The sequence below is a fragment of the Anabas testudineus genome, chromosome 9, assembly GCF_900324465.2.
Source record: "Anabas testudineus chromosome 9, fAnaTes1.2, whole genome shotgun sequence".
Classification (NCBI taxonomy): Eukaryota; Metazoa; Chordata; class Actinopteri; order Anabantiformes; family Anabantidae; genus Anabas; species Anabas testudineus.
In genome coordinates this window covers 21,470,808-21,480,571 of record NC_046618.1, presented here as the reverse complement: position 1 = coordinate 21,480,571, position 9,764 = coordinate 21,470,808, and the positions used below count along the sequence as shown (strand labels likewise).

The following is a 9,764-nucleotide window of genomic DNA, read 5'->3' as shown; positions in this document are numbered from 1 at the left end:
TTTTCTCAGTATATATTTTATTTTCTTTCCTCTAAAGTTTCTTTGTTTTTGTCTCTGATCTTATATTTTTCTAAACGTGTGTGATTCTTGTTTGATCACTCAGGTTGACTGAATAAGGTGAATGATGAATGATGTGAAACTCTCCTGCGTCCTCTAAGAAATATTACTGTGCTCGATTTTCCCATTTTCATATTGAAACATCTGATTGTGTCTGATTCCGACTCATGCGTCTCATATCTAAACATTTCTGCAGCTCCAGAGTTGTGAACCCCCCCGATTGGACCTGAAGTGGAGAAATGTTCATCTTATATCATGTTCCACGGTTCCTCTTGGTGTTTTTCCACTTTCTCCAGATGGGACTCCGTTCCTGTGCGTGTCGCAGGTGCAGCTTCAGTTGCCACTTCATCTTAATTTACTGCGGAGGTTACGACCGACCACCCCGACCCGTCGTTTCCACATCAGGAATGCTTTGATGTCGGGAGCAGCCTGGACGGTCGGACAGGAGCTGGATCGACTGACTGAAATGTGTTGTCTGTGTCGGCTGCATCATCACGGAGGAGGCTGGAGGTGCTTGAATGAGCTCCCATCGGCCTATTAGGACATTTCAGGGTCTGCTGAAGAGATTCCAGGCATCCTTTAAAGACTTCCAGGGGGTTTTGGACAGTCTACTAGAGGTTCAATTGGGCATGTAGGAGATTATTATTTAATTTGGCTCCAGGGGTCATTTTGGAGAGACCCTTGGAGGGATCTTTACAGAGGTTCAGGAGTCCTTGAAAGGGTTTCAGGCATTACTCAATGAGAATCAAGGATCTTTTTGGCTCTTCAAGGACCATAAGATCCTCCTGAGTGTTGAGAAAATTCTCGATCTTGAGATATCACTTCACCTCACATGTAAATCTTTTTCCTGGGTCTTTTCAAGGACCTTGAGGAGATTTCAGGAGTCCCTAAGAGTTCCAGTTCCAGTTTCTGAAAGGTCAGAGGATCATTACAGACATTTCAGAGATCTTTAGGCAGGAAGGAAGGTGAGAAGTTCCACACGGTTTTAGGGCTCCAACTTTGGGAATCCTTTGAGTTTCAAGGGTCACGGCTGGGGTCTTTGAATCCATGGATGGATTCCAGGTGTTAATAAAATAATTTCAAGGTCTTTTTTCTTAGGTGTGGTCATTCTTCAGATCCAAGGATCCTTTAAGGAGTTCCCAGCATTAGTGAAGGAAGTGTTGGCTTCTTTTAGTGGTTTGTATGAATCCTTGAAGAGATTTCAGGTATTAAGATGTAAAAATAAAAAAATTACGTCAATTAAAATTTTAAAATGATTAAAAAAAAGATGTAGAATAACAAGAGATCTTGTGGTTCGTTTGTGTCCCCACAGGAGCAGGTATAGTAGTAGTAGTAGTAGTAGTAGTAGTAGTAGCTGTAGTAGTAGTACTAGTACTTCATCTTGATTTCAGTACTCGGCCTTCAACTGGCTTCAGGTTGATTCTTTTTAATGGCCACAACCCGCGGAGAGCCGCAGTCGCACAATGACACTTTCTCACACGCACTGTCACAGTTTAACCTTCAGGGTTGATTGAAACTACAGCATCTTGTTGGAAGCATCCCGCCGTGCAGGTCGTAAAGTGTAACAGGAGCTGTGTATAGACAGACGAGCAGTGTGGGATCACTGGGGATCCTGTTATGTTAATTAGCCTCTGATAGACCGACAACAGATGCAGCTGAATACAAAACCAGGCGGGGCGGCATTTGTCTCTGTCTGCAGAGGTCGACCTCTCATGGCTAATGTGCAACAGTGAGCAGGACGTGTCCCTCAGATGTGGACACATCTACAGTCTCTGCACAATTTGTCACATAGAACCTCAACATGACAACTATTTATAATAGGTTATATTCATCCATTAATAAACAATTAGAAAATACTGGTGTCAAATGAATTGTTAGGACAGGGATTATTCACCCTGTGGTTAGAGGTTAGTGTAGATTTTAAACTTTTAGATCCTGAAGAAGGAAAAATAATGTCACATGTTTAATAAATCCTCTTATTGTTTGTCACAGTTCATCATGTTTTAAGTTCTGTATTGAAATGTGAAGGACTTTAAGAAGAAATGTGTTTGAAAAATGATCATAAAACAGTAAACAAATGGAATCTAACTGATCTGATCTTTATTCATTCATAAATGTGCAAATGTAAATATAAAGACAGAGTGAACACTGAGCTCAAAACCTGATGGTCAAAGATTAAGACTGATTAAAGTTTCATTTAGTTTTGTTGCACTGTTCACATTCGAAAGCTGAGTCAGTGAGCGTCAATTAAAAGACAAATGACTCTTAAAAATCAACGGGGATGCTTTTGTGCATCTCCAGCAGAAATGCAGTTTGGATGATTTATAAGGTTTCACGGTTCAAACCCTTCGAACTAAACCTGAGCTGCTGTTGAACACTCCCGAAAGTCATTATGAGTCTGTTTGTTTCATTTTGCCCATTAATTTTACCTTCGGTGATCTTTGAGGGAGACAATGAACCCTAAAAGTGTGAGCAGTCGGTGTCCACTAGGGACAAAATGTTTTAGGACAAATCAAAAGACAAATCTATCCCTACATGCAACTTTTAGAAAACCTTCATCTGATTCATTTGTCATGCTTCGTTTTAAATCTTCATCTGTTTGAGCCACAGGTTCAGTCTGAGCAGCTGTGTCTCTGTTCCGACCACTAGATGGCAGCATCTGCCAGGATTCAACCAGAGAGACACAGAGAGGGAAACACTCAGGGAGTCTGTGCACATGAGCTGAGTCAACACTGGGGTGTCACTTCTTTCTATATCACTGAATGAGTGTGAGAAATCTAGTTTATTATTATTATTCATTTATTAGGTGCTGTTGGCTGCTACATTGTCCCTGAGGAATAAGTAAAAAGTGTCTTCGTCTGATGAGCTGGATGTGTGTTTAGTTCAACGGTCCGTTCATGTTTGTTCACTGTCTTCTCCTGTTCTAGTACATTTGATTTGGTTTTGTCTGTTTGATACAGCCTCAGGTTTTAGTTATTAGAAGCACTTTATTGTTTGTTTTTCAGCCTCTCAGTTCAGTGTTATTGCTTCAGCTGATGTCACTTTGTCACTTTTTTGCAGGAAATTATTATAGTAAATTCCTTCAGTTTGATATTTGGACTCTGGTTTGTGGATTAGAGAGAGACAGACATTAGTTTCAACATCGCACTGCTGCACCTGCAGACAGGCTGCAGCAACAAAGATCCTCACCGTCTCCTTTCACTTCACCTGATCCATCACTGCTTGGTTTTTCTTTTCCAAACTCTGAGACCTGCTCACTTCTGAATGCACATTCTGGATGAATGCACTTTATAGTATCAGCCAAAATAATACTCCCTGTGTCGAGTCAAACTTAGGATGTCAGTGGGTTAAAACTGTTTTATTTAAAAACAAAAGCAAAGAAACTTTGAATGTGTTAATCCAGTGTGAAAGGAACTAAAATCTTTAAATGCTGCATCAAAACTAACTAATAACAGTAAAAGTACTTGTCAGGTAGGAGCTAAATACTGAGGTCACTGGATTTGTTGATTATATTGTGTAATAGAATTTTTCTACAGACAGTTTTTAGTATATTTGTTCAGTATTTTCTCATAAAGTTTAGTGGAATTAAACAATAACGTATCAGAAAACGGAAACTTGAGTAAATATATTTAATTCTTATAACCTGTATCTCACCACTTCGTTTAACATACATCAAACCAAGTTATCCTGCAGTGTTCAAATGTTGTTGTACCAGGATGTAAAGTGATATTTACATATGATATTTATGTGTGTTTATATTATCTATACTTTAGTTTTGTTTTTCTATCAGACATTTTTTCTGGATGCATTTTGAACATGATCCTTTTTTCTTTTGTTGTTGTTGTTTAGATTTGATTTAGTTTAAACATCTTATTATGTTTAAGCTCATTTGAAATGCTGCATGATGTAAGAACTTATTATAAAGCTCATGTTGTTATGGACAACTTCCAAGCATTTGTAAACAAGCACAAGAACAACACCAACCTGTCTATAAATCTGTTAAAGCCTGAAATAAAATCTTTAATTTAGTCAAAATCACTCACGACAGCAAGCCGATCCATTTGGACAACTAAGATTTATTTGGCATATGCTGGACATGCAGTGGTTTTCACAGTAATAAACATGCTTACAGGAAAGACATGATGGATTTTCAAAATAAAACGAGTGAGCACAGTCTGTTACATTCAGCTGTTTTGGTGAAGTCAAGTGACATCTGAGCATGAGGCGTGATGTTAGAGGATCAACATCACCTCCTCACACACACACACACACACACACACACACACACACACACACACACACACACACACACACACACACACAGGATGTCCTTTCACAATAATACATATTTGGTTCTCCACCGCTGTAAAAGTTCATCATCCGCATGTGGTTTATGTGGATGAGTTCAGGATGCGGGAGTCTGCGGAGTCGGAGCGCTCTTCGTACTCCTCATCGGGGGAGTAGAGGCCCTGTTTGTGCCCCAGCGTGCAGCTCTCCTCCTGGATGCTACTGCGCTGCTCCTCGGTGGGTCTGGAGGGGAGGAGTGAGGAGCTGCGGAACACGGACCCCGCGGGGCCAGCAGGGGCTGCGGGGGAGAAAGGAGACACGTACTGGGCCGCAGACCGGAGCTGGTACTGCTGCTGCAGGGCCATGGTATTCCACAGAGTCACGTCGTTGTGCACGAAGGGGTTGGCCTGGCTGCGCGTCAGAGAGTTGCGCAGCATGAGCGGGTAGCGCGTAGGCTGCGGGAAAGACGGGTGCTGCAGGGGGACCCCCAGGGGCCCCGTGGACACCACGCCCGAAGCGGAGTCGGACGTAAACCGGAGGGACTCGGGGACCCGGAATGCAGAGCCCACCGACCACTTTGCGGAGGACGACACCGGGTGGTAGGAGCCCAGCGTGTGCTCGAACAGGTGTCCGTTTGAGGGCAGCACCAGGGCTTCCGGGTGCGCGTCAGCGTGCGATTGCGCGCTCCCGTCGGGGCCCCGGCTGGACAGCAGCACCTCGATGGCCCCCACCAGATCCCCCCCGCAACCTCTGAGGATGAGCTCCAGCACCGGAGGCTTGTGAGCGGGGAAGATCTTCTTGAGGACCTCCAGCGGCGGCCTGTTGGCTCGGAGGCTGAAGGGCAGGTTGATGGATCCGGCCAGGCCCTCGATCAGCACGCTCTGCTCTCCGGGGCTCAGCGGATACTTCTGAGGACTCTCGGCTTTGGGTTCCTTCTCGGCGCTGCCGGCTTTAGAGTGGCCGTAGCGGCTCTCCTCCTGGTGGGAGGGGGTTTCCGGGGGCTCCGGGGTGTAGCAGGAGTTTGGTTTGGAGCCTTCAGGGGAGCTGACCGGGTCCTGCTCCTTCTCGCTGGAGCTGCCTCCGTTCTCACCTCCTGACACCTCGTCGGCTCCGTCCTCCGCCGGCTCTGTCAGACGAAGACGCACAAAGTTTGGACACGTTTGGACAAGAAACACAATTCAGCTGATGTGGTCATAAACGACTCAGACACTAATCTGACTTCAGAAACGCGTCTTCTCTGAACGTTTACTGAATTAAAACCAGATCCCACAGGGTTTAAACTCCCTCAAGACAAAAAAGAAACCCAATGAATCGCTTGTCAACTTGTCTCCAACACAGAGATCCTGGAGGATTTATTTTATCCTACATAAACAATTCATCTGAAGTTGAAAAATGATTCCTGCGTTTGTGTCTCAGCTGCTGCACCAGCAGTCATCAGACCTGACTGAGGTCTTCAGGATGTGGAACAATCCTGAACAAATGCTTAAAACATTATCTCGATAATAAACTAGTTTAAAAGAATATTTACCAGCATCAAAGTGTAATACGCAGCAATAATTAATGGAATAATCGTTTGTTGTTTTGTGTTTATATTAAATTTTATCTTTAATGTTTTAATGAATAAAAGGAAAAATAAAATACTCTCATGTTCCCTAATAATAACCAGGAAAATAGCCAATAAATATAAATATAAATATAAAAATGTTAAATTAGTTAAAAACGTAAAAACATCAATTTAAATAAAATGTTTTTACCTTTAGAATAAAATTCATTTTTTATTTCTTTTCCCAATTGTGAAATGTCACTAACATATTTCACCTTGATCACAACACGCCTGGTTCATTTTATTCTAAATAATACATTGATGCGTTTATTTGTTTTAAAGTTAGATATAACAGTAACTGTGCATTTATTTCACTCTTTTATTAGTTTATATGTTGTTTAATTTCGTCCCTCGATGATTAATTAATAAAGTGATATTTTTCTCTTTGTGATGATTTTACAACAGTTTTGAATAAACCACAATATTTGAAAATGTGTTCGAGATATGAAACAATAATCACACAAATGTTAAAAATAAATGAAATCATCAAACAAGATGCCATCCGAACATGATTAAACCTATTTATGTCCAGTTTTATATCAGTGTACTGACCTACAGCTGTAGATGAGATCTTTTTGTCCCAGTTTGTAGTTTATTTATCATTATTTGTGGTATTTATTTTATTTCTAATTCGTCTCTCTTCAAACACCGTCTTCACTTCATAACTATTATTTAACAGGAACATAAACACTCTTCATTATTTAGTATTCACCTGTGCATGTTTGTGCTCCGGCCTGCACCGGCTCCGTGCTGCTCCACCTCAGCTCCAGCTCCTCGGTCCTCGCCGGGGCTCCCTGGTTCCCCTCGGCGGAGCCGGCCATGCCAATTCCGGGCAGCACTCTGAGAGACTCCGGGATGAGGCTCTCCAGACTTTCGTTGGCCTGCTGCCTGCGCAGCGCCACCTGCGCCGCCATGACGCGCTGCCGCTCGATGATGAGGATGCACTTCTCGCAGGTGCAGTCCTTGAAGCGGCAGTAGCGCTTGTGACCTTTGAGCCACGACAACACGCCGTGGTTCCTGCACCGCGCGCACTTGGGGGTCCTCTGGAGCGGGGCCCGGGGTTGGGACACCGGAGCCCCCATGTACAAGTACGGGGACCCGTAGCCATTCATTCTGTCAGACGCAGCGTGTTTTCCAGGACGCACAAGTGCATCTGCGGAGAGTTGAGGCGGGGTGGGAGTGTTGTCAGCAGCAGCAGCAGCAGCAGTCAGAGAGATGGAGCTGCTCTGCTGCACGCATGACAGGAGGAGGATAAGAGGTGTTGGCTTGTAGTGGGGGATCCACCTTTCCCTCGGCTGACAGCACAGATATGCATCAGGCTGACACGCACTTATGGAGCCGAGTAACCAAACGCTGTCACTCGCGTCAAAGCGTCTGCGCGCTGCAAAAAAAAAAAAAAAAAAAAAGTCTACGTGAGGCTGAAGTGGGCGAAAGAAATCTGCCAGTCAGGATGGAAGAACCTGCGTTTCCTTGTGTGGTTCACACGTTTGTAGAGTTTCCTTTTACAACGGGACAATAACTTTGAGAGATCAGGGAAACGTTTCCGTCAAGACTCCAGAAGACAGATCTGCCCTCCTGCATGGAGACAGTTTAAACACTGGATGCTGCAGCTGAACATGTTGGCAGAGTTTAAAGACTGGATGCTGCAGCTGAACATGTTGGCAGAGTTTAAAGACTGGATGCTGCAGCTGAACATGTTGGCAGAGTTTAAAGACCAACACTGAAGCTGCAACATGACTGCAGGACACGTCCTAACTGCAGGACAGGCCTGGAACAGGACATTAAAAACGAGGGTTTACTTAACAAAAGACAAAAACACTGAAAGTTACAATAGAATCAAAACTCCAGACAGTGAAAAGACATGTTCACATCCAAACTAATATATTAACTCATTCATTAGAATCTGCAGGTGTCAAAACGGACGCACTTTACGCAGGATGCAGGAAATGAAACAATGACTTTAACACTGTTGTATGAAATAAAAACTGTCGATCCCAGAATATTCAAATATTTATCATCAGCTGTCCAAACTGGGATTTGTGAAATAACTCGAGCACCTATAAAACTCAAAGACTTGTGTTTAATTCAATCTGTGGACTCGGGTCCAGGTTTCTTCTCCCTGTCGCCTCCAGGCTTTAAGACTTAATTCCCACAAAACGTGTGCGCGCTGCTTCTCGCACCTTTTTACACAATCGTACATAACTTAGATGATTAGGTCTCTACATGTGTAAAAAGCCCTTTGGGAACTATGTCGAGGATGCTGATCTGTCCCCTCTGCTGGACTAATAGAGGGCACTGAAACATAACACCGGACAAAGCCGGGGCCCGTTTCTGACCGTAAATAGGTTTATTCAAGCAAATAATGGGATCCGAGCTGCGCGGCTTCCAGAGAATAAGAGCACGGTAAACTTCCCCACATGAAGCCCGTCTCCAGGGCTATTAAGCTTTTAATTGGAAAATAGCAGAGGAAATTTCAAGGTGACTAGAGTGGCTTTGCAGTTTGTGCCGGACGAGTAGATTTGTGGGAGTGGGAGACGGCGGCTGAGCGCGTAATAAATTTATTCATGTTGTTCGTTGATAAAGAGTAAAACACAAACCGGAATAAAAGTTTATGCCACGGGCTGCATGAGGCCTGGCCTTTTCTTTTTTTTTTCTGTTTTGATGCACAGCGAGCTGAGTGTGCACAAAGTGTTGAATTCCTGCAGAGGAAGACGAAACGCAGCGTGTGCGTGTGCGTGTGCGCGCGTTCCCCTTTAGATGTAATGATACCGTGTGTTAGGAGGCCGCTACTCTGTCATCACATTAGGCCCTGGAGGAACTGAGGTCACACACACACACACACACACTAATTAAATCACATATGATGAGGAAAACACGCTGGTTAGTACATTTCAACGTTAATCCCACTTTTAAGTGATGTTCTACCGACATGAAGGTCAAAGGGTCATGAGATGAACCTGAAGATGATTAGTGCAGTGGGAAATATTAAAAATCAAAATCATACTACAAACATTTCTCTAATAGTCTATTAAATTGAACAGATTCCTTCATGAAATACTTGTATATACCAGTCCATGTGAAATTTATTCCTTTTGATCATCAAGTCAACAAATATTTGTTCAATTTGGCTTCAAAAGCAAAAATCACGACATATTTACATATTATACAAATGATAACCACTCATTGTTTTTAAATAAACTGATGCGTTCATGTGCAGCCTGTGATTTCATTTTATTGAACATCATTATTTAACCAGTAGCTGCAGAAATTCATCAAATCCTTGATAGTATTTGGCCCTTATGTAGTCTGGTTAATTTCTGATTACAGTGCAAACACAACGTGCTTATACTTCCTTCTTGCTGCCTTGAGAGAGTTTCACATGTTTCTATTCAGTTGCAAACATGAATCTTGACTCAGCAGCTGCAGCTTTTCTTAATAGGCAGATGTCAGTTTGAGATGTTAAGATGTTATGAACCTTCTTATATATATCTGTGTCTCCTGCAGCAGTTTCTCTTATAGACAGGATGTCAATGGAGAGGCTCCCAGTGATTAAAGTTTTTAGAAATAAGGTGTGATCAAGCAAAACACTACTGACTTTAGCAGATTTAATTTCCCAGCAGCACACGATTTATTAGAAATCAGCTCCACCTTATTAGGAGAGTGAGCTTTAACTGTATTTTTGATACTAAAACAGTCTGAATGCAAAACTCTTACTCGTAACAGTAATTTCTACCTTTGTCTAAGGTAACAATGCAGCACATCAGTTTTAATAATCACAATGCTGATTAGTGAATTTAATTAATTTTCTGTTTTCATT

General features: G+C 42.8%; 1 protein-coding gene across 1 annotated transcript; it reads right to left on the bottom strand.

Moving 5' to 3' along the window:
* Positions 1 to 4,125: 4,125 nt before the first annotated feature.
* dmrt3a (doublesex and mab-3 related transcription factor 3a) lies at positions 4,126 to 7,136 on the bottom strand. The gene is made up of 2 exons (XM_026344240.1): positions 6,660 to 7,136; positions 4,126 to 5,470 (listed from the first exon to the last, which is right to left on the bottom strand). The coding sequence occupies exons 1-2, from the start codon at positions 7,057 to 7,059 to the stop codon at positions 4,449 to 4,451; spliced, it is 1,422 nt and encodes a 473-aa protein (XP_026200025.1). The 5' UTR covers positions 7,060 to 7,136; the 3' UTR covers positions 4,126 to 4,448.
* Positions 7,137 to 9,764: the final 2,628 nt, after the last annotated feature.